Genomic DNA, 25559 nt, shown 5'->3' on the forward strand with positions numbered 1-25559 from the left:
TGCTGCCTATCAGTGCCATGTATCAGTGCTGCCTTTCAGTGCCCATCAGTGATGCCTGTCAATGCCCATCAGTGCCACCTACCAGTGCCTCGTCAGGGAGCAGAAGGCTCAGGCTGTCAGCGGACCAATGAGAGGGTAAGCCAGGTGCCGATCCAGACTCCTGGGTGGATCCCCCACGTGCTATGATGTCAGCTGACAGCGAGCTTTAGCCTGCTGTTGGCTAAAAATGGGTCACAAAAGTGCAGAACGAACTGCACTCCTGTGATCCACAGGAGAAGTAAACCAAACGAGCTTTGGCCGTACTTCTCCTTTAATAGGTGCTGCCTGGGAGGACAACCTAAGAATACAACTGTTGCTTTGCCCTACTTAGACAAAAAACAGATTCACTTTAAGTTCATGGCTCTAAAGTCCTGTCATTGTGATGAATTCTCACTCTTCCTTTGGATTTTTTCCATTTATTTTAGATTATGTGATATACTGGGGGAGTTGGAACACACAAAACTACATGGCAGACAGGAACAGAGCCAGAAATAATAGCAGAGAGATCTCGTTGTGGCAGCATCCAAAGCAGATTTGAAGCCAGTGGCTAAATCAGGCAACCAGGTCCCACATATAACTAAAATATTGCTATTGGGAGTGGGGGCCCTTTAAGAGAGGATTGCTGATTGTTTTGAATTTTGCTTGTACCACATCCCTTTTTGTGTGTATAATTGTCACATTCAATCCTTTTTCTAAAAATATCAATAAAATAAAAAAATCATATAATTTTTATATGTTCCCTTTTAGCTATTGCTGTTGGCAGGTTTATGATATAAAAACATGACATCAAACTTGTATTCTAATACTAGTAGCGTGTGCGGTTTTAGTTTTTTAGTATAGAAACAGCCAAGATTAGGTCAGGAATGGGAAGGTGTCACCTGCATACATTTGAAAATTGACAAAGTGTAATTTGAACATATTGGCATATACAGCTACATATTCATATTTTACATGTCCATTGGAGGTAAGTGCCTACTAGGTAAATAGTCCTGTCTGTAATTTTGTTTATATTTGTTATATTAGGATTGTGTATTTTGCACTAGCCAACAAAATACTTTCCTTCATTAGCATGTCTAGCCTGCTGTATATTGAAGTTGTTAATTGAATTTTATGGTAGAGGATCAAACGTACCAGGACTTTATGAAGCAATTACACAATTATGCTTGGTGATTATACTCCCAGTTGTATTTTGTACTGTAATACCAGCTGTCAGTAGGAATTCTTTGTTATTGTGGATTAACAGAAAGACATCTATTTTGGGAGCGATGTAAAATTGGGTAATGAAACTCTAGAGCCGAAGCCATGTGAACAGGCCACACAGCAGTGTTAAAGTAGTTATAAAGGTAAAAGGTTTTTCTTACATTAATGCATTCTCTGCATTAAAGTAATAAACCTTTTAATTAGTAGTCACCTCCCCTAAATACTCACCTTGGCCCCGATCTTGGTCCAGCGCTGTGCACGTCTGCAGTAGCTCCTCTCCCCTCTCCCGTCTCTCATAGGCTTGGCAGAGAGCAGTGGGAGTCAATGGCTTGTGTTGCTGCCAGTCAAAACCCTAGGGCAAGGGACAGGACCAAGTCGGGCTGTGTGTCTGAATAGACGCAAACAGCCCGGTTTGGGGTCAAGCACACACTAGTGTCTCGGTAGGAGGCAGCCTTCTCTGGGGGAACTCTCTGTAGGCAAGGAGTGCTGTCGGGGGACCCTAGAAAAGGGGGATCAGAGCTGTTATGTGCAAAACCATTGCACACAGCAGGTAAATATGACATATTTATTATTTTAATTCAAAAAAGTTTTACAATCTCTTTAATTCCTGTATTGTACATGGCCATTGATTTATGTGGCTATAACAAAATAGCACCTCCCCATACACTGTTTATGCACACTGTGGTCCCAATTGTCTTAAAATGGTTTGAGCCTGTTCTCCATTTGTGGGAGAACACCCCCCTAAAATGTTTCATATGATTTAATGCACCATTTTGTTGTAGCCACAGTCTTGACAAGCCTGTTCTAGACAAACCCAGCACCTGGTAGCAGGAAATGAGCCAGCTGGAGCCACATACTGGGGCATGTGAACAGTGCTGCTGTTTGTTTGTTCACAATTATGCTTGGCGATTATACTTCCAGTTGTATTTTGTACTGTAATACCAGCTGTCAGTAGGGATTATTTGATAGTGTGGATTAACAGAAAGACATCTATTTTGGGAGCAATGTAAAATTTGGTAATAAAACTCTAGAGTCTGAGCCGTGGTTGGGGATCTCTGTGCAGAAATGAATTCCTTTGCACTGTGAACAGGCCACACAGTAGTGTTAAAGTGGTTGTAAAGGTAAAAGGTTTTTTTACCTTAAAGTGGCAATAAACTCTTTTGTAATAATTTTACCTATAGATAAGCCTATAATAAAGCTGACCTGTAGGTAAGATGAGTATCTTCTAAACATGCATCGTTTAGGAGATATTAGATCTTTTTGAGAGCCGGTACATGCGCTCTGAAGGAACATCATATCCGTGCCATTCCCCCACTGTGCCGTGGCCCAGGACCCAGGACTCCCACGCCCATGCACGGGAATGACGTCATCGCAGTTTGGACAGTCAGGCGACCGGAGCTTACGAACCCAGAAGGTAGACCAGGTGCACGCCGCTGGAAGGCTTCATTTTAGGGTAAGTCCTTCACAATGTGCTAGATGCGTGCTAGCACATTATGACATTTCCTTTCAGGGGGTTTTTCTTTATTTTTACCTGCGGTTTACTACTGCTTTAATGCATTGTCTGCTTTAAAGTAATAAACTTTTTAATGACCCCTCCGCCCCCAGCAGCTCATGCTGGTGCCAGTCAAAACCCGAAGGGCAGGGAATGGGACCAAGCCGGGCTGTGTGTCTGAATAGACACAGCCTGACTCGGGATCAAGCATGCACTAGTGCCCCGGTCGGAAGCAGCCTTCTATGGGGGCACTCGGTGTGGGGGAGGAGTCAGAAGTGCCGGCAGAGGACCCCAGAAAAGGAGGATTGGGATTGCTCTGTGCAAAGGTATTGCACACAGCAGGTAAGTATGACATGTTTATTATTTTAATTTAAAAAAATCCTGTATTGTGCATGACCACTGATTTATGTGGCTACAAAAAATTAGCACATCCCCGCACATTGTTTAACCACTTCCTGACCGCTCTATAGCAGAAATACTGCTACAGGTCAGCACGGGTGCTCACAGTTACGTATATATATGTGATTTCACATTTCCAGTTAGGGGATCGCGCGTGATATGATTACTTGCCATATGATTACTCTCCGGCACCCAGTGATTGCTTAGCCTCTCCGACGGGAAGGAGAACTGTTTGTAAACAAAACAGTTCTCCTCCCTGTCAGCTTGTGCACACTGCTTTGCATGGCTGTGCAGAGCACAACCATGCAAAGCAGTGTGTGTACAGTGAAGCACACAGACATAGCACACACTTAACCCTTTGATCACCCCTCATGTTAATCCCTTCCTGCCCAGTGCCATTAGTACAGTGTCAATGCTTTTTTTTTTTTTTTTAGCACTGATCACTTTATTGGTGTCAGTAGGGATGTCAGTGACACTAAGTCAATTCCCCCCAGTGTCAGAATGCCCACCGCAGACCCGCTATAAGTTGCTGATCACTGCCATTACTAGTAAAATTTAAAAAAATCCTATTATACAGGTGAAACTCAAAAAATTAGAATATCGTGCAAAAGTTAATTTATTTCAGTAATGCATCTTAAAAGGTAAAACTAATATATGAGATAGACTCATTACATGCAAAGCAAGATAGTTCAAGCCGTGATTTGTCATAATTGTGATGATTATGGCTTACAGCTCATGAAAACCCCAAATCCACAATCTCAGAAAATTAGAATATTGTGAAAAGGTGCAATATTCTCGGCTCAAAGTGTCCCACTCTAATCAGCTAATTAAGCCATAACACCTGCAAAGGGTTCCTGAGCCTTTAAATGGTCTCTCTGTCTGGTTCAGTAGGAATCACAATCATGGAAAAGACTGCTGACCTGACAGTTGTGCAGAAAACCATCATTGACACCCTCCATAAGAAGGGAAAGCCTCAAAAGGGAATTGCAAAAGAAGTTGGATGTTCCCAAAGTGCTGTATCAAAGCACATTAATAGAAAGTTATGTGGAAGGGAAAAGTGTGGAAGAAAAAGGTGCACAAGCAGCAGGGATAACCGCACCCTGGAGAGGATTGTCAGGAAAAGGCCATTCAGAAGTGTTGGGGACTTTCACAAGGAGTGGACTGAGGCTGGAGTCAGTGCATCAAGAGCCACCACACACAGACAGATCCTGGACATGGGCTTCAAATGTCATATTCCTCTTGTCCTGAACAACAAACAACGTCAGAAGCGTCTTACCTGGGCTAAAGAAAAACAGACGTGGTCTGTTGCTCAATGGTCCAAAGTCCTCTTTTCTGATGAGAGCAACTTTAGCATCTCATTTGGAAACCAAGGACCCAGAGTATGGAGGAAGAATGAAGAGGCACACACTGCAAGATGCTTGAAGTCCAGTGTGAAGTTTCCACAGTCTGTGTTGATTTGGGGAGCCATGTCATCTGCTGGTGTTGGTCCACTGTGCTTCATTAAGTCCAGGGTCAATGCAGCCGTCTACCAGGAGATTTTGGAGCACTTTATGCTTCCTTCCGCAGACCACCTTTATGGGGATGCTGACTTCATTTTCCAGCAGGACTTGGCACCTGCCCACACTGCCAAAAGCACCAAAACCTGGTTCAATGAACGTGGGATTACTGTGCTTGATTGGCCAGCAAACTCGCCTGACCTGAACCCCATAGAGAATCTATGGGCACTGCCAAGAGAAAGATGAGAGACATGAGAACGAACAATGCAGAAGAGCTGAAGGCCACTATTGAAGCATCCTGTTCTTCCATAACACCTCAGCAGTGCCACAGGCTGATAGCTTCCATGCCACGCCGCATTGAGGCAGTAATTGCTGCAAAAGGGGCCCAAACCAAGTACTGAGTACATATGCATGCTTATACTTTTCAGAGGTCCGATATTGTTCTATGTACAATCCTTGTTTTATTGATTGCATGTAATCTGATTTTCTGAGATTGTGGATTTGGGGTTTTCATGAGCTGTAAGCCATAATCCTCACAATTATGACAAATCACGGCTTGAACTATCTTGATTTGCATGTAATGAGTCTATCTCATATAATAGTTTCACCTTTTAAGTTGCATTGCTGAAATAAATGAACTTTTGCACGATATTCTAATTTTTCGAGTTTCACCTGTATATACCACCATTTTTAAACGCTGTAACTTTCATATAAACCAATTAATTTACATGTATTGGAATTTTTGTTAGCAAAGACATGCAGCAGAATACATTTTGGCCTAAATTTATGATGAAATTTTATTTTTTTAGTTTTTTTTACTGGACATGTTTAATAGCAAAAAGTCAAAAATATAGTTTTTTTCTCAAAATTGTCGGGCTTTTTTTTTCATAGCGCAAAAAATAAAAACTGCACAGGCGATCAAATACCACCAAAAGAAAGCTCAATTCATGGGAAAACGTAAAATTATTTTGGGTTCAGCATTGCATGACCGCACAATTGTCAGTTAAAGTAACGCAGCGCCATAACACAAAAAATGGCCTAGTCAGGAAGGGGGGTAAATCCTCAGGAGGGCAAGTGGTTAAGCACACCGTGGTCCCAACCCAAAATGGCTTCAGCCTGTTCACCTGTGAGAGAACACCCCTTTAACACATATCACCTAATTTAGGGTGCCATATTGTTGTAGCCACGTTTTGAGCTTGACGAACCTGTACTAGGGTAAACCTGCCCCTGGCAGCAGGAAATGAGCCAGCCGGAGCCACACACTGGGGCATTTCAGAGGTGCTTCTGTTTGTTTGTTCACTGATTTGTGTGGGCACGCTATTACATGTACTTGCATAGCTGCCAACATTTTGAAAAAACATTCAAGGGACACCTTTTTTTTTGCTGTGCATTCAATAAGCCATTATAGGCAGAGAATAATATTTAATTAGGGGTCGTACGTTCATTCAGAATGGGCCTCATTTTACAGGGGGCATATCATTAACATATTGTACAATTTAATTTTCAAATACTGTAAATTTTAAATACTTTATATATAGGAAGATTTATAATAGTGAGGACGAACGCACAGTCAAGAAGGTGCCGTTCGTTAGTAAAATGATATATTATTTTGGCTAGCTATAACTTTTATCCTGCATTTTACAGTGTCAGGTGTGGGGAATTATGTATATGGGAAGAAATTATAGGAGTGTCATAAGCTGTATCTGGATACCCTTTGTTTCCTTTTCATTGAAGATAAAAGTGGGGTGCATGCTTGGCAACAATGATAAAATGGTGGCTGTGAAAAGAGCAACCTGCAGCAGTAAGGAGCTTGGAGGGCTTGGCTAATGACACTAATTCACTTTCAATATCTTGGGTTTCCTGCTCTACCATCCTAAGCAAACCTTTCCTTACATAAATGATTTGAGCCCATTATGTAACAACAGAAAAGACCTTTAAGAGACAAGCCAGTATGTTCTATTGCTGTGTTGCTATTATTTCAAAATAATGTTCTACAATAATACTAAAGCTAAAAGCTCAAGACAGTAGACAGGGGTAAGCATGAATTTTTCCCTGTGATCCACCCAGAAATATAGGAATCAGGTGGAGAATAGGATTTGAATCCACTGTGATTGTACCAAGTAATCACTTTTTGTCGCATCCGATAAATACTAGTGTATGGCTATTTTGGCACCTCAGACCAAGTGAACCAAGTGGTCTGCAGTGGTCCTGAATTTTCCAGTTCTTATATTGGTGAGTACAAATTTCGGTTAGATGGATGATTATCATGAGCAGGTGCTACAGAGGAATTGGTTAATAAGCAGAAAAGGCATACTTGCCCATGTAATATAGGTTGAGGCTCTGCACCTGTTGAAGAACTGCAAGTCTCATAATGCCCAGCCAAGTAAAATGAACCCTAATGTAAGAGGACCACACAGGGCTCTCCATACACTCACCATAATCTCAGGTCTCCTCGGTGGAATATGAACCTCCCTGATTTAATAAGTGACCCACCCTGGCACCCAAAGGCAGCCCCTCCTGGGCCCTGCTGACCAAATGGAGCTGGAGAGTGTTAGGGCGCACCAGGTGGTGATTGGCTGACACCTCTTTCTCAGAGTTGCTGCTGTCCCCCCCTCTGATTGGTCTTCATAGTGTGTATCTCTCTTGGGTGGGTGGGCCCCTTGGTGAGCCCCAGTCTGCATTCACACTTGAGCGATTTGCAGCCTGAAGCTCCAAGCTCCAAAAAAGCTCAAACTTAAAGATCAATTGTTCTCTATGCTGCCTGTTCACACATGATTGCAAGTAGAGGCACCATAGAGAACAATAGATTTTTTAAGATTGAACGTTTTTGGAGCTGCGAGCTTCAAGCTATAAATTGCTCAAGTGTGAATACAGCCGAATGCTGGTATCCTGGGACAGAGGGCAATTGAATAAACAGCAGGACTGTCCTAGAAAATCCGGGACAGCTGAAAAATATGCACTTGGTAAAAACAGAGGCGGTATCCATATAATAAAACACTAATGATTGTTTACCCTTGTTGGTTTATATGTAAAAGTAAAAATACATAAAAACATTTCAAAGCAAACCTCAATGAAAATATAGATTATTTAATCCAATGTAGATACAACTGTTTGAGTTAGAAGTCAAGGCATGACATTACCTTGGTTTTGGCAATTCTGTATCTTACTGCATTTTAGTGCAGTCCTTTAGGCTGCTTTTATTACCTCTCCCATAATCTTACTGTTGAAATGTTTGAACTGCCTGCTCAGCCAAAAGGTTTTTGTTTTGTTTTTTTAGATGGAGTGGGGAAGGGTCCAATATGTCAATAGTAAAATCAGTTGCCAAATTATGAAGGGGTGTCACTGGGACCGGAAGTGGGGAGAAATTTCACCAGTAGAGCCACAAACAACAATGACAGCATCTTTGTTTCATAAAGAAGGAAGGGTTAGAATTTCTATCAGGTGGTTATTGTTATTTCTGTACCTAGTAGGGAGTTTTCACTACACTTTTTTCCCAGCGAGTCAGGGTATGACAAAGACAGGAAATGAGGAGAGATTTTACCAACGGGGACACAATAAAACCCACGCAGATGTTCTGCTCCTTCTTCACTCTGTCCACAAAACTATAGAATTGAAGGGGTGACTAGGATTTACTGTGAACCAGATGTTTTGTTCCCCTCAGCACAGTAAAGGAGAGGGAGTACAGCAATCCCAGTGATTTTGTAATGCTTTTTAGTAACACACTTGTGTAAAGAGTCATAATGTCGATCTGTTGAATGCAGCTGCATAACCTTCTGTAACGTCTTCAGTACTGGATGTGTTTACCGCCCCCCTCCTGCCCAGGCCAATTTTCAGCTTTTAGTGCTGTCAACCAATTTCAATTAGTTATATAACACAGTACCCAAATTACATTATTTCGTTTTTTTAGATAGAGCTTTCTTTTGGTGGTAATAAATAATCTTTTTGTTTATGTTACATAGTTAGTCTGGCTGAAAAAAGACAGAAGTCCATCCAGTTAAACCATTAAAAAAAGTTATAATCCTACACCCACAGTTGATCCATAGGAAGGCAAAAAACCCAGCAAAGCATGATCCAATTTGCTCTTGCAGGGGAAAAATTCCTTCCTGATCCCCCGAGAGGCAATTGGATATTCCCTGGATCAACTTGACCTAAAATGTTAGTATCCAATTATATTCTGTGTATCCAAGAAAGAATCCTGGCCAGAACCAACTCTTGAAGGAGTCTATTCCACATTTTCACAGCTCATACTGTGAAGAAACCTTTCCATGTTTGGAGATTAAATTTCTTTTCCTCCAGACATAAAGAGTGCCCCCTTGTCCTTTGTGATGACCTCAAGGTGAATAGCTCTATACCGAGTTCACTATATGAACCACTGATGTATTTATACATGTTGATCATATCCCCTCTTAATCTCTTTTTACAAGAGAGAATAAATTCAGTTCCTCTAATATTTACTCATAGCTGAGCTCCTCTATGCCTCTTATCAGTTTGGTTGCCCTTCTCTGTACTTTCTCCAGTTCCCTAATGTTCTTTTTGTGAATTGATGCCCAAAACTGAACTGCATATTCCAGATGAAGTCTTACTAATGATTTGTACAGGGGCAAAATGATATCTCTTTCTCTGGAGTCCACAGCTTGGCATTGCATGCCATTATTAAGCTTGTGATCTACCAGAACTCCCAGATCCTTCTCCACCATTGATTCCCCCAGTTGTACCCCCCCCCCCTAGTATGTATGCTTCATATTCTTAGCCCCCAAGTACATAACCTTACATTTATCAACATTAAAGCTCATTTGCCACATAGTTGCCCAATTAAACAGTGCATTGAGGTTGGCTTGTAAGTTGGAGACATCCTGTAAGGACGTTATTCCACTGCACAGCTTGGTGTTGCAGTATTTGTTTCATCTTTGTGTATCACCTGAGGCTAGTCACTTCACTGGGTATATGTTTACAAACCACCATTACCATTCGTATTTTCAATGGGGGTGCACAAATCATGCATTAGTATGGGAAATAGAACAGCTACAGTTGTGCTCAAAAGTTTACATACCCTGGCAGAAATTGTGAAATTTTGGCATTGATATTGAAGATATGACTGATCATGCCTAAAAAATGCTCTTTTATTGAAGGATGATGATCATATGAAGCCATTTATTATCAAATAGTTTTTTGGCTCCTTTTTAAATCATAATGATAACAGAAATCACCCAAATGGCCATGATCAAAAGTTTACATACCCTGGAATGTTTGGCCTTGGTACAGACACACAAGGTGACACACACGAGTTAAAATGCCAATTAGAGGTTAATGTCCACATCTGTGGCTTTTTAAATTGCAATTCGTGTCAGTGTATAAATAGTCAATGAGTTTGTTAGCTCTTACATGGAACACTGACTAGGCTAGATACTGAGCCATGGGGATCAGAAAAGAGCTGTCAAATGTCCTGCGTAACAAGGTAATGGAACTTTATAAAGATGTCCTTTATAAAGGACATATAAAGATGTCCAAAGATGGGCAAAGGGTGTAGTCACTTTTGTTTCCAGAGGTTTAGACATTAATGGCTGTGTGTTGAGTTATTTTGAGGGGACAGCAAATTTACACTGTTATACAAGCTGTACACTCACTACTTTACATTGTAGCAAAGTGTCATTTCTTCAGTGTTGTCACATGAAAAGATAATAAAATATTTACACAAATGTGAGGGGTGTACTCACTTCTGTGAGATACTGTACTTCTTGTGTATATACCTGCCTCCTGTAATTTTGCAGTTCACTAATACAAACTATTGTTTGTGATTTCAGAACACCATGGATACCGGCTGCTTAAAGTTCAACCCAAGGCCTGGAAAGGTAAATTATAGAGTCAGATCCCCTCCAAGTGATGTAATAATGCTAATATAAAAATACAGTATATAGGGAAGCAGTTGGTCATATTCCAGCTGATTTTCCAGCTAAGACTCCCATTTATCAGACACTGTTGTTGTCTAATCTGTCAGATTCTTTCATCCTCACTGTTCACAAGCAGATTAAACGACCCCCTCCTCTTCTCTATAATACAAGTCTGTGTAAGGATACTTGTTTTAATGGGTGTGGCTGACACTCAGCTTTGCCAGCACAGAGCATTATAGTGGGAGTTCAGAGAGCACCAATTTCACTGAGCGAAAAAAGTTATCGTAAGGCATTTCCAAGCAAAATTCAGTCACAAAGCATAACATTCGGGATACATGACTATGAAAAAATAAAAAGGTGTCTGACTTAGTGATTTAACTTGAATGACAATTTGCAGATCTACACCAAAGTACAGCATAAAAAGACCTTCTTGTCCATTTCCTCCAAAGCACTGAGGTGCAAAACTCTATTTATTTTTTCATGTCCATGTATATTGCCTACACTGGAAGATAGAGCAGAATGCATGACATCACACTCAGTCACAATGAGCCTATAGTGTCAGAGACATTTTTGTGTCTATCTGGGCCCTTGCTCATACAGTAACATAAAGCTGAGTATAATGAGAGTAGTAACTAATACTGGAAGTGCACAATTTGGCATCAAATTTAGATGTTCGGACTACAAACTTCAACATTGTTGCTTCCAATGTATTTTAATTTACCTAATCTGACTTATTGATTTTTCAGTGAGGATTTCCTTTTATCTCATTTAAAAGCTGTTTGTTTCAATACCGGCACACTGCATACTAATAGAACCCTTTCAGTGTCAGGGGCACCAGTAGTTCATTACAAAACAGCATCCTAATTAACTTGTTCTGCTAAACACTCGTCATCAACAAATTACTCTGCAAAACAAGGCAAGCTCATCTGAAGGTTCAAGGAGTTGCCTTTGTAATCTTTACACAACATGGCAAATTAACATTTTATTAGCAAACTACAAAGGAGCTGTTCTAATATGCCCCTGGCTGGTAATAAATAATCCTAATTGATTCCAGGCTGATTTATCTATTTCCAGAACATGAGCCAGAGACTGTGGTTTGGTATTATTAATATGTCTGGGAGAATTTAACGACAATATCAATGAACCCAGTGCCTTTGTTAAATGGGTAAAACGCCATGAGGGGCTCTGATTTAAGGGAATTATTCTGGCAAATATAGTTCAGCATGGAACTAGGGATGCAAGGGAATGAACTGCTACCATATCCCTTGGACTTCTATAGGGTTTGGATTCCTCAGCAGGTAAAACCTTGTAGGTACAGATATCCTCATCTCCAGAAAGGCCTTGGTGAATTGCTTGCACAGCCTTGAATCTGAGACTGAAAAAACAGAACTTTCCTGGTTCTAAGCACTGCCTCCTCTAGTTCCTGTAGAACAAGGTTGTAAAACAGACAAGAGAAGGCTGTAGTTTCATCAAGGAGCACTTAGTAAATGTTGTAGCATCACAATAATAAGAAATTTCTGCTAGTTACTGAACAAGGCAAGAGATATCTGAAAGTTGGTGACTTTTTTTAGTTCTTTTTGACTGCTGCTGTTATGGTGGAAAGTCTGTGGTTCCCACTTAGCAAATGAATTGCTCTCTGGCTGTGTAGGATCCTTGTAGTGTGGTTGGAAGATGGTTCTATATTGAGGCTTTTATCAGTCATCAACTAGACTCCTTTCTTGCGGCACACCCAATAATGATTCTTTTGTAATACAGATTAATAAAACATTCTGTGCTAATTTATTGTTTATGAGCTGTGGTATAGGCCAACTGCCCAATTTAACACCATAGACTGGAAACTAAGCTGCAAAACCTGAGGGCTTATCTGTATCCCTCAACTTGTTCATGTATAAAGGAGTATCTTTACTAGATTATTTAGTAAGAACAATAGTAAGGTGCAGAATGCAGTAACTCCAATTTCAATATACTTACCCCTTGCCCCATTTATAACTCCAATGTAAGATTAAAGGGTCAGTCCATCTAAAATGTTTATCTTCTAGGGATCTTATTGGTGAAATATCTGCACTTGAGTTCCTGGGTCTGTGCACCTGCAGTGGCCAATATGAGTGCTTCCCCTTATCCTAGTTTTATGTCTATATATTTTATATCATGAAAATTTAACAGAAGGGGGTGGGACATATATACAGTCAGGTCCATAAATATTGGGACATCGGCACAATTCTAACATTTTTGGCTCTATACACCACCACAATGAATTTGAAATGAAACGAACAAGATGTGCTTTAACTGTAGACTGTCAGCTTTAATTTGAGGGTATTTACATCCAAATCAGGTGAACAGTGTAGGAATTATAACAGTTTGCATATGTGCCTCCCACTTGTTAAGGGACCAAAAGTAATGGGACAGAATAATAATCATAAATCAAACTTTCACTTTTTAATACTTGGTTGCAAATCCTTTGCAGTCAATTACACCCTGAAGTCTGGAACGCATAGACATCACCAGACGCTGGGTTTCATCCCTGGTGATGCTCTGCCAGGCCTCTACTGCAACTGTCTTCAGTTCCTGCTTGTTCTTGGGGCATTTTCCCTTCAGTTTTGTCTTCAGCAAGTGAAATGCATGCTCAATCCGATTCAGGTCAGGTGATTGACTTGGCCATTGCATAACATTTCACTTCTTTCCCTTAAAAACTCTTTGGTTGCTTTTGCAGTATGCTTTGGGTCATTGTCCATCTGCACTGTGAAGCGGCGTCCAGTGAGTTCTGAAGCATTTGGCTGAATATGAGCAGATAATATTGCCCGAAACACTTCAGAATTCATCCTGCTGCTTTTGTCAGCAGTCACATCATCAAAAAATACAAGAGAACCAGTTCCATTGGCAGCCATACATGCCCACGCCATGACACTACCACCACCATGCTTCACTGATGAGGTGGTATGCTTAGGATCATGAGCAGTTCCTTTCCTTCTCCATACTCTTTTCTTCCCATCACTCTGGTACAAGTTGATCTTGGTCTCATCTGTCCATAGGATGTTGTTCCAGAACTGTGAAGGCTTTTTTAGATGTCGTTTGGCAACCTCTAATCTGGCCTTCCTGTTTTTGAGGCTCACCAATGGTTTACATCTTGTGGTGAACCCTCTGTATTCACTCTGGTGAAGTCTTCTCTTGATTGTTGACTTTGACACACATACACCTACCTCCTGGAGAGTGTTCTTGATCTGGCCAACTGTTGTGAAGGGTATTTTCTTCACCAGGGAAAGAATTCTTCGGTCATCCACCACAGTTGTTTTCCGTGGTCTTCCGGGTCTTTTGGTGTTGCTGAGCTCACCAGTGCGTTCCTTCTTTTTAAGAATGTTCCAAACAGTTCTTTTGGCCACACCTAATGTTTTTGCTATCTCTCTGATGAGTTTGTTTTGTTTTTTCAGCCTAATGATTGCTTGCTTCATTGATAGTGACAGCTCTTTGGATCTCATCTTGAGAGTTGACAGCAACAGATTCCAACTGCAAATAGCACACTTGAAATGAACTCTGGACCTTTTATCTGCTCATTGTAATTTGGATAAGGAGGGAATAACACACACCTGGCCATGGAACAGCTAAGAAGCCAATTGTCCCATTACTTTTGGTCCCTTAACAAGTGGGAGGCACATATGCAAACTGTTGTAATTCCTACACCGTTCACCTGATTTGGATGTATATACCCTCAAATTAAAGCTGACAGTCTGCAGTTAAAGCACATCTTGTTTGTTTCATTTCAAATCCATTGTGGTGGTGTATAGAGCCAAAAATGTTAGAATTGTGTCGATGTTCCAATATTTATGGACCTGACTGTAGTTGAAGGGAAACACCCAGAACTCCCAGGTCGACAGTCTGAAATTGTGGCAGACATCTCACTGATGGTGTTCCCAAAACTAATTTAGCCCACCAGACTGTATCTGTAATTAAAATATTATTTGCAGTGGGCTGACCTTTTAACCACTGAAATGAGTTATTCGTTTTAGCCAGAATACAGCATCCTTGTGTTCCTGATAGAATTCAATAACCTATCTTTCACCCTAAATATAGGAAATCTATATCTCAAGTCAGTGTACAGGAAGGGCATAGAGAGTTATTATGTGCTGATGGCCTTTTTAATGTATCATTTATCCATTTTTTTTTCATGTACACTAACTATATAAATCTTTGATGTTTCAAAGACATTGTTAAACTTTGTGTGCAGATGTCCACATTGATTAAGTGCCTACAGACAGCCAAATGATGTTGTTATCTTAATTCAATGCAGGTGATCCTGTCAGATGTTGTACATCAGGAGAACAAGATTGAACTAAAAGGAGATGCTCTTGATGCAACATCCTGGGTGTTCCCAAATGGTGTAAATATTCGTGTGATCAGAGGATGGTAAGGGAAAATAAGAAACACATTTGGAATTTCAACCAACTTGCTGCACATTTTACTAAAGATGTGTAGCTTGTATATTCCTTCTAATGCTATTACCTTTTTATTGCTTACTTGACAACTGTTAATACAAAAAAACAAGTATAATCAGTTATACCTCATTTGTTTTTATGTTACTGGATTTATTTGACTTTTTAAAGCAGTTTTTCTTCATTTCTCATTATTCTTTGAGGTTTTTAAAGTGAAAGCTACAGTTTTTGGAAGAAGCTAAAAACCTAACAACCACTACACTAAAAGACAGAAACACTTTAAAGCATGTTGTGTAAATCTAATCTCGACTGAATATTTGTACTTCTGAAACCAGATGTATGGTTTGCCTTACAGCCAATTTTCACTTTTAACACATCCACCCCAAGCCTCCCTAGATGTAATCAGAGAGAGTTAAAGGAGAAATTATGTGTATTATATGGTCTGCCCTCCAGAAAGTCATATATCATTTTATGGTAGATACTGGAAAATACAACCACTGAATTTTGAAATATCCTTTGGAGACCATGAATGACCATGCATAATGGGCAGCACAGTGATTAGCACTTAGCAATACTAGGATCAAATCCCAACCATGGCTGGCACTACCTGTAAGGCCTCTTGTACACAGCACTGATGTTTGAGCATCTGCTTTTTTAAAATATAATTTCATGTGCTTGTTTTGTGTGTATTTGCACGTATTTCTGCGCATATTTGTGCATGTGCGTGAATTTGCGTGTGTATGTGTGTTTGCGCATTTGCGCACACAATATATTCTTAGGGATAATGAATTAATATTTATGATGATATGCACATATTCACACGTATTTGTGCTCAGGCAGCATAAATTACTGACCACAAATGCTGATTTAATGGGCTACATTTTAGATCAGTAAAAAAACACCGCTTTACTGAGCTTTTTCAAGCTGTAGTGTGCAAGAGGCCTAAGGAATTTGCATGTCCTCCCTGTGCCTGCATAGGTTTAATGAAAGTACTCTGGTTTCCTTCTGCACTCCAAAGACATCTGGTAGGTTAATTGGCTCCTGTCTAAACAGTCCCTAGTTTGTATATGCCTATGAGTTGGGGACCGTAGATTGTAAGATCCTTGAGGCAGGGACTGATGTGACTGTACAATACATACTGTATGTAAATCACTGCGAGAATTGTTGGCGCTTTATTATACCTAAATACATAAAATGACCATGAACCTTTACGTGTAATCTTAGAACTGCACTTCTGTCCCACTATCTTTGTTGAGACTGTAAAGTGGTACTCCAGACAACCAGGCAAATGGATTGTTTGTTTACTGTTTTATTTGCCAAAAGATTGGTTGTTTTGGCAGACAAGTCTCTACAGCAACTGCATTGCTGAACCAAGAAGACAAATTACTTAACTAGGAACTCCAAGGGTTCTATTTATAAAAAAAAATCCTACGCAAATGTCTCAAGCATTTGAACACTGATCTTAAATAATCCCTGTATTTTGCTTTATATATGTATTTCCTATGATCATCAGCTCTATCTAGTGGCCTATCTATTTAGATGCCATTCATAGAATGCTTTGCATTTTCTAAGTGAATGCAAAGCATTCTCTAATTGCACTAGGTAGTGAGGCAGGTCGGTGCCATTCTCTGATTGACCCCTGTGCCTTTCTGTGTTCACAATGCAGGAGAGCAGCCGCTCAGCCCAGGACCCATAAGGAAGTGGAGGTCACTGGAGTAGCGGTGTCTACTTCAGTGATTTCCGTCTTCCAGGGGCATTGGCCAACTGGACCATGTAACTATGTACAACACTCCAATGCCTGGAATCATTCTGTAAAAAGACATTTTCATCATCACCTGTGTGGATTTTGAAAAATGCTTACACATTGCTATATATATTTTATAAATTTAGACATGCAAGTCATTTTTGAGAAAAATATATTTTGTTTTCATAATGGATAGAGTGTAGAATTGTTAAAACATCTCTTTTTTTGTAACATCTTAGTCCCATTGGAGAGACTTTCCTTCACTTCCTGTCCTGTAGATACAATAGGAAGTGAGAGGAAAGAAATTCCCTATTAGACAACTGTCAGTTCAACAAGTATCCCTACTGGAATTATAATAAACAGAACAAATAGAGAGGGTGAATCTCTTTAGTGGGGGACACTGACTGTAGTTAAAACATAATAGGGTCCTAAACACTCTCCTCATAACTCTATCCAAAATTAAAACAAAAATATTAGGCTTTAGAAAGCCTTTTTTAAAGCTGGACATCTGTAAAAACAAATATCCAAATACTAGAGGCATGTGTATTCTAACATTCTTGGTGTGCTTTGTGTATTATATCCAGATCTGTGCAGTAGTCCGGTGCAAAACTTTACCTCTGTACAGGAGCTTCCTGTAGTAAAGACTGATCACTACTGCTCTCTCTCATTGTGCAGTGTGACTGGTCTTGTCTCCACCCCCTATTGTAATTTTCTGAAGGCAGCCTGTAGTGTTTAGGGTGTGCTAGGTGCCTCCCACAGCTATGCTTTCTGCACAAGTAATGTACAGCATAGTGATGATGTCTCTGCTATTTATACAGTATCTCACAAAAGTGAGTACACCCCTCATATTTTTGTAAATATTTTATTACATCTGAAGAAATGACACTTTGCTACAATGTAAAGTAGTGAGTGTGCAGCTTGTATAACAGTGTAAATTTGCTGTCCCCTCAAAATAACGCAACACACAGCCATTAATGTCTAAACTGCTGGAAACAAAAGTGAGTACACCCCTAAGTAAAAATGTCCAAATTGGGCCCAATTAGCCATTTTCTCTCCCCGGGGTGTGACTCATTAGTGTTACAAGGTCTCGGGTGTGAATGGGGAGCAGGTGTGTTAAATTTAGTGTTATCGCTCTCACTTTCTCATACTGGTCACTGGAAGTTCAACATGGCACTTCATGGCAAAGAACTCTATCTGAAAAAAAGAATTGTTGCTCTACATAAAGATGGCCTAGGCTATAAGAAGATTGCCAAGACCCTGAAACTGAGCTGCAGCATGGTGGCCAGGACCATACAGCTGTTTAACAGGTTAAGTTCCACTCAGAACAGACCTCGCCATGGTCGACCAAAGAAGTTGAGTGCACATGCTCAGCGTCATATCCAGAGGTTGTCTTTGGGAAATAGATGTATGAGTGCTGCCAGCATTGCTGCAGAGGTTGAAGGGGTGGGTGGTCAGCCTGTCAGTGCTCAAACCATATGTTGCACACTGCATCAAATTGGTCTGCATGGCTGTCGTCCTAGAAGGAAGCCACTTCTAAAGATGATACACAAGAAAGCCCACAAACAGTTTGCTGAAGACATGCAGACTAAGGACATGGATTACTGGAACCATGTCCTGTGGTCTGATGAGACCAAGATAAACTTATTTGGTTCAGAGGGTGTCAAGCGTGTGTGGCAGCAACCAGGTGAGGAGTACAAAGACAAGTGTGTCTTGCCTACAGTCAAGCAAGGTGATGGACTGGCCAAGCATGTCTCTAGACCTAAACCGTATTGAGCATCTGTGGAGCATCCTCAAACGGAAGGTGGAGGAGCGCAAGGTCTCTAACATCCACCAGCTACGTGATGTCATCATGGAGGAGTGGAAGAGGACTCCAGTGGCAACCTATGAAGCTCTGGTGAACTCCATGCCCAAGAGGGTTAAGGCAGTGCTGGAAAACAATGGTGGCCACACAAAATATTGATACTTTGGGCCCAATTTGGACATTTTCACTTAGGGGTGTAATCACTTTTGTTGCCAATGGTTTAGACCTTAATGGCTGTGTGTTGAGTTATTTTTAGGGGACAGCAAATTTACACTGTTATACGAGCTGCACACTCACTACTTTACATTGTAGCAAAATGTCATTTCTTCACTGTTGTCAAATGAAAAGTTATAATAATATAATTATAATAAATTATAAAAAATGTGAGGGGTGTACTCACTTCTGTGAGATACTGTACATGATAATAATGTTTTTTTCAAAGGAATTTGTTGCACACATAGTGAATTTATATCCTTAGTGACTATTGAGGAATATATTTAAATAACAGTTTTTGTGCCCGGAGTTCAGCTTTAAGTTTCAATAGTTTATTTACCATCTTCCTCCAAGCTTTCTATCCTTTCTTCATTAAAAACAAACTTCATCAATGCTGACTTCAGTATACAAAGGTCTGTTTTAAATTTATATTAGTGTAAATATCATTGCAGTAAACCAGAAGTTATTATGAGCAGCAGGAAAATTCCGTGTTTCTATAGTAACAAGCAACTTCCGAAATGTGAACTTCACAGACAAAATCTGCATTGTGCATTATTGGATAATTAGGCTTTCACCAGCAGACACAACTACCTGGCAGAACTGAGGGCACCTGTGAAATATGTCACATTCCTCCTAGAGATGTTCTTTAGCTCCCTTATTAGGGCCATTAAACATTAGTATTTATGGCCTGGCTTTAGTGTGACCACTTCATCTTCTTCTAATATTGTCTGGAATGTGTTTAGTGCATGCAAGTAGTCTGCAGGATTTATGGCTATACTTTCAAGAGGAAATTGCTTATTTTCTGTGTTGGCTATGTTTACAAAAGGGAAAAAAATAACAGCTTAGGAAGCGATAGGAAAAAATATACATAAAGACGGACTGTGTGTCTGTGTAATATAAGCAGATTTATAGCATATAAATTCATGTTTCCTTCCAGTGTACATGAATGGCATAATCCACAGAATACGCTGGGGTTAAGGAGTATAAGGTGCACTGTGCTAAATACAAGGTGTAATAATTACTAAAACCCAGCAGGATCTGTCTGTTGCTGGTCTGATTCCAAAAAGAGAACTTTGGTTGGTTGCTTTGAATTATTGCACTTTGTGCTTAGTGTACTTTACAAATGAGCCAACGACATCATATTCTTCTGAAAGTTATCACTGAAAGGTCTAGCACTGCAGTTTGCTATCTATAACCTTAGGTAGCTGAGCTGCAGACTTCCACAGGTAATACCCTTTACAAAGACAACAAAGGTAAGTAAAATTTAGAAGGTATATATTTTGTGTTATTATGATCCACTTTGTAAATACATTTTGATATGAATTACACATTTCTATCAGCTAGTTTTACCAAATTTATTGGAAATGTCCTATTTACAACCAGTTAGATGCTTCACTTACCTGTGGTGTGTTAGACAGTACAGTACGTTTAATTGCTTAATGGTTGCTGAGAGAAAAGCAAGTAAAGGTTAAAGCAGAGCTTCACCCAAAAGGGGAAGTTCCACCTTAAGGCCTCCCTCCCCCCACCTCTTTACTTAATGGCACTTTTTTGGTGGGGAGACAAGATACCTGGTTTTGACAAGTACCCGCTCCCACTTCTGTCAACATGTATAAATACATCAGTGTTTCATATAGTGAACTCGATGTAGAGTTATTCACCCTGAGGTTATCACAGAAGACAAGGGGGCACTCTTTACAGTATGTCTGGAGGAAAAGAGATTTAATCTCCAAATACGGAAAGGTTTCTTCACAGTAAGAGCTGTGAAAATGTGTAATAGACTCCCTCAAGAGTTGGTTCTGGCCAGCTCAGTGGATTGCTTTAAAAAAGGCCTGGATTCTTTCCTAGATACACAGAATATAACTGGATACTAACATTTATACCAGGGTGGATTTGATTTAAATCAAACTGATTTAAATCACGATTTAAATCACTAGTCAGTAAGGCTTGATTTAAATCATAGTTTTCTACATAAAGACTAATTCTTGCTGGTATAAATTTAATATGCAAGTAGATAAAGATTTTTAGAATAACAACTTTTCATATTAGTTTTTTATCCCCAGTTTAATAGGTTAATCATTCGTATTTGGACAACTTTTCTGTTGTACTTGGGAAGGAGAAAAATAAGCATTACCTTAATAATAACAATTTAAATAGATTTATTCAACTGAAACAATAACATTACAGCATATATTATTTTCTTAAACAAACATCCACGTTTGTTAACTAATTTGGCTAAACAAAATACATATATTTTAAGAAACTTAGACTGTCAGCCCCTTCCTCCTCACACTTAGTTTCACTTTCTTCTTGTGCAGATCTATTCCACTCCAAACAATCAGAAAAATATTGTTTCTATTCTATTCACTGAACTTCTTGAAACTTAGCACTGAAGGGGTTGATTCTGTATTCATAGGTTTGTAGAAGTTAGGATGAATGTCTTTTTCTTAACTCTGTTCATGTTATAACATTATTGCTGTGAAGAAGAGGCATGTGATCTCCGCTGAGTCAAATTCAGTTTTGAGAACTGCAAAGTAAACCAAGCATCTGTGATAATATCTTGTAGGCAGAGAAACTGCCCAATAATCTTACAAAAACCTCTGGAAGAGCATGACATTGTGAATGGAGTCATGGAATTTATTTACCAAAAAAATTAAACATATACAGCCTTATTCTACATAATTAAAAAACTAATCTTTATTTCATGATGGAATAACCTTTGGATAGTAATATATTTTCCTCAAAAAGCATTTTATTTATAAAAAATCTGATTTAAATAAAACAAATCTGATATAAATCAAAAAAATTTGATTTAAATCAAAAAAATCCGATTTTTTTTTTGATTTTTTAAAAAAAAATCATTGATTTTTATCCACCCTGATTTATACTGTTGGTAAAGTTGATCCAGGGAATCAGGAAGGTATTTTTTCCCCTGCAGGAGCAAATTGGATCATGCTTTGCTGTTTTTTTTTTTGCCTTCCTCTGGATCAACTGTGGGCATAGGATTATACCTTTTTTTTGGTTGAACTAGATGGACTTTTGTCTTTTCTCAGCCAGACTAACTATGTAACTATATGTAACTATGTAACTTCTGCTTCAACCGCCTAGGCGATTGGAGAAGTCCCCCCCCCCCACACTTTCTCCCCGCAGCCTTCTGGGACATGTGACAGGTCCTTGAAGACTGTGGGACCATTCACAAAGCACAGTGGGTACCCAGCTGTGAATCCGGGTGCTCATAGTTGAGATGCCGACACCAGGGATAGGACAGCAATGTAAAGAAAGGCTCGGGTGAGCACATCATTGGATCTTGGGACAGGCAAGTGTCTGTTTATAAAAAGTCAACACCTATAGTTTTGTAGCTGTTGACTTGAAAGTGTTTCACGCTCATTAAAGTGAAACTCCAGGTAAACAGCTAAATGCACATCTTAAATACATATACTGTATATTTACTGGTTTGCCTACAAAATTAGTCATAATTCTGTATAGTCTTGTGATTTACACACTTCTGCTTTTTAACAAAGCAGGTGAAACACTTATTTATTGCTTTAGCAATTCCGCTTCCAATGTCTGCTCTTTGCCTCCAGCCTGTTTATTGCACAGTGAGTCAATATCATCACTCCTGTCTGTCAACTAGAAGGTGGTATAGACGGATATTCTTTGGCTGTAGTAAGTGTGTAAATCAGAAGAGTGCCTAATGAAAACAACATATTAAAATTTATAAATATCTATATATAGATATATATATATTCGGGTGGCACAGTGGCTTAGTGGTTAGCTCGTCTTCCTTGCAGTAAATGGGTCATGGGTTCAATTCCCGACCATGACGCCTCCTGCATGGAGTTTGCATGTTCTCCCTGTGCTTGTGTGGGTTTCCTCCCACACTCCAAAAGTCATGCTGGTAGGTTAATTGGATCCTGTCTAAATTGGCCCTAATATGTGTATGTATGAATGTAAGTTAGGGACCTTAGATTGTATGCCCCTGGAGGGTTAGGGACTGATGTGAATGTTCAATATATATGTGTAAAGCACTGTGTAAATTGACAGCGCTATATAAGTACCTGAAATAAATATATATCATATATTTTATACTGTGTAAATATGTAGTTTGTGTATGTGTTTATTTATATATATATATATATATATATATATATATATATATATACACACACACACAGCACTCCAAAAATTAAAAAGGAACACTTTTTAATCAGAGTATAGCATCAAGTCAATTAAGCTCCTGGGATGTTGATCTGGTCAGTTAAGTAGCAGAGGGGGTTGTTATTTCAGTATCTTTGGTGTTAATTACATTAATAACAGATGCACTAGGTGGGCAACAATGAGACATGAGAAAACCCCCAAAACAGGAATGGTTTTACAGGTGAAGGCCACTGACATTTTTTTCCCTACTCATCTTTTCTGACTGTTTTTCACTAGTTTTGCATTTGGCTAGGGCAGCGGTTCTCAACCTGTGGGTCACGACCACTTTGGGGGTCGAACAACCCTTTCACAGGGGTCTCCCATGTGATCACCCAGACACATTGGTAATGTGGTCCGTTGTGTCCAGGTGACATACCAATCTCCGGGCTCCCGGGAGCACACTCTGTGAGCTGCGCAGGAGCCACCGATGTGGGCTGACGTACAGGTACAGCAGCCTGCATCGGCAAAGCTTCCTGTCCATCGTCTATATGCAGTGGGTGGTGGATGGGAAGAGGTTACAATAGAAATGAAAGGTAAAACATTTGTGTATAGATATGAAAAAACATTATATATACCTTTTTTTCCCTTTTTTATAAGCGATCACATACCCTTTGTTCTCAGCTACAGAGAGAGGTGAGGGTGGAGAAACAGCAGTACACTGATCTTCCCAGTGAATGGCTGTAAAGGGGGCGTGTCAGCACAGGCCTGATCATTGGAGAACAGGTGCAGATCTCGGCACAACTATAAAACTGACCGTGCTGTGATCTTCTGCCTGGTGAAGTCAGTTTTTAATAGGAAAGCAAAGGGGCACAAGTACATGGTACAGCAGGTACATAACAGCAATATGAAATGTTGGGTTTTCATATTCTCTAATCTGTTCTGAAGAATAGATTGGTGTTTCCTATGTGATCATTAAAAATGCCCATCTAAGGATCATCCTTTATGTGCGGAAGGTGGTCAGATTCTTGTCATTTATAGGTTATGATTTCTTGATCGTGATCAAATATTAATTGATTTGCAGAGGAAATGACTCCTTGTTAGCTAGCATGAATTGCTATACTATGCCTTCCCCATTATTTTTGACTTATAGAAATTATATGTATAACTGTTTGCAGCTGTGTATCTTTATATGCTATATATTTCTATCTTTATATGCTATATATTTCTGAGTTCATGTATGTGTGTAGTTTTCCTTTTGGTAATAACCTAACAATAATTTCTACATGGTTGTAAGAGAGATGGAGTAAATTTACTTCCGAAATGTCTCTGCAATTCTCTGCCTGCCTTCTCCCATTACAGTATATATTTCTCCATCACAGCTGGATCCTGTATGAAAAGCCACACTTTGAAGGTCAAGCTCATGTCCTTGAAGAAGGGGAAGCTGTGTTACTGCACCTCTGGGATCCTCCAGGAGCCAGAGCTAAGCCAGATAAAATCAGCATAGGGTCAGTGAAAAGAGTAGTGAAGGTACGTAGGAACTATATGATATTGCATATATGCATTGTGTTTGTTTACCCCTTGGGCAACATCTTTCTTTGATGGAACACTGTGCTAAAAGAAAAGTGGATACTTCTATTGATTTGCACTTGGTGAATGTATTTGTTCAATTTTTAAATGGAAATAGTAGCAGTCACATTACATCATATATAAAGATTATATACTGTACATAATCTGATTATCAGACATTAGTACAGTACATTTACTGTGCTCTCTGAAAGACTAGTTGTGCTCCTCCCTTGACCATAGCTCTTTCCTGGCAGTTGTATTGTCAGCAAGATGGTAAATTTGCCCATTGACGTGGAAATGTGAACTCTACTACTTGGCTTTTTCAATTCTCAGCATTTTGGGCTTCTTTTTTGTACATTAGAAGTGAATTAAGGTGTGGGGTGTGGTTCTGGCACTTGCACCTTGACAAACCAAATACCCATAATACCATACACCAATAGCCATGCACACTCGATGCAGCTGTATTATTACATGTTGTGTACATTTCAAAATTCTAACAGCAGTTATGTATGCCTTGAAACGTCAGCGTAAAATCACATTTTTTATTTCATACATGTTCAGCTGAACTGCAATACACTAGAATACTGTAGAATTATTGCATAGGAGACCACACTTGTTAGTAAATTCCACATATTTGTAAATTCTGCAGCATGTGTGCACATGTTCACATGCATCACAGGCCCATAGTAAATTCTTTGAAGATATAATTTGCCTTTCCATGCACAATTAATAAGTTGGCGTACACGCATATCATTTAGTTAACCAGGTCCAATTTGTATACTTAGAGAAAGTGTTGTATTGATTGCCGTTTGAGACAAACAGGGGAGATATACTAAAACTGGTGCACACAGAATCTGGTGCAGCTGTGCTTAGTAGCCAATCCGCTTCTAACTTCACCTTGTTCAGTTAAGCTTTGGCAATAAAACCTAGAAGCTCATTGGTTACTATGCACAGCTGTACCACATTCTGTGTGTACCAGTTTTAATACATCTCTCCCTAATTGTCTGTTGTAAAAAGTATTGTTTTAAGGCTGTCATTTGTTTAATGGCTCTGTATAGATGGATAAATACACTACACATTCAGGTTACTTGAGACGTTTACTCCGTTTATTAAATCAATGCTATTAAATCAATTTCTCTGTCTAATTTTAGGTAAGCTATTAT

The 25559-nt window shown here is 39.5% G+C and overlaps 1 protein-coding gene across 1 annotated transcript in view; it reads left to right on the forward strand.

The window, feature by feature from the left end:
• The window catches only part of CRYBG3 (crystallin beta-gamma domain containing 3), a 201444-nt gene that overhangs the window by 118297 nt on the left and 57588 nt on the right, over positions 1 to 25559 (forward strand). Inside the window, exons 5-7 of the mRNA XM_089682944.1 lie at positions 10428 to 10475; positions 14797 to 14912; positions 24210 to 24357. Coding sequence (XP_089539070.1) covers positions 10428 to 10475; positions 14797 to 14912; positions 24210 to 24357 — 312 coding nt within the window. The remainder of the gene's footprint in view (positions 1 to 10427; positions 10476 to 14796; positions 14913 to 24209; positions 24358 to 25559) is intronic.

Source organism: Staurois parvus, unplaced genomic scaffold, assembly GCF_062004578.1.
Source record: "Staurois parvus isolate SC_StPar_1 unplaced genomic scaffold, SC_StPar_1.0 ptg000299l, whole genome shotgun sequence".
Lineage (NCBI taxonomy): Eukaryota > Metazoa > Chordata > Amphibia > Anura > Ranidae > Staurois > Staurois parvus.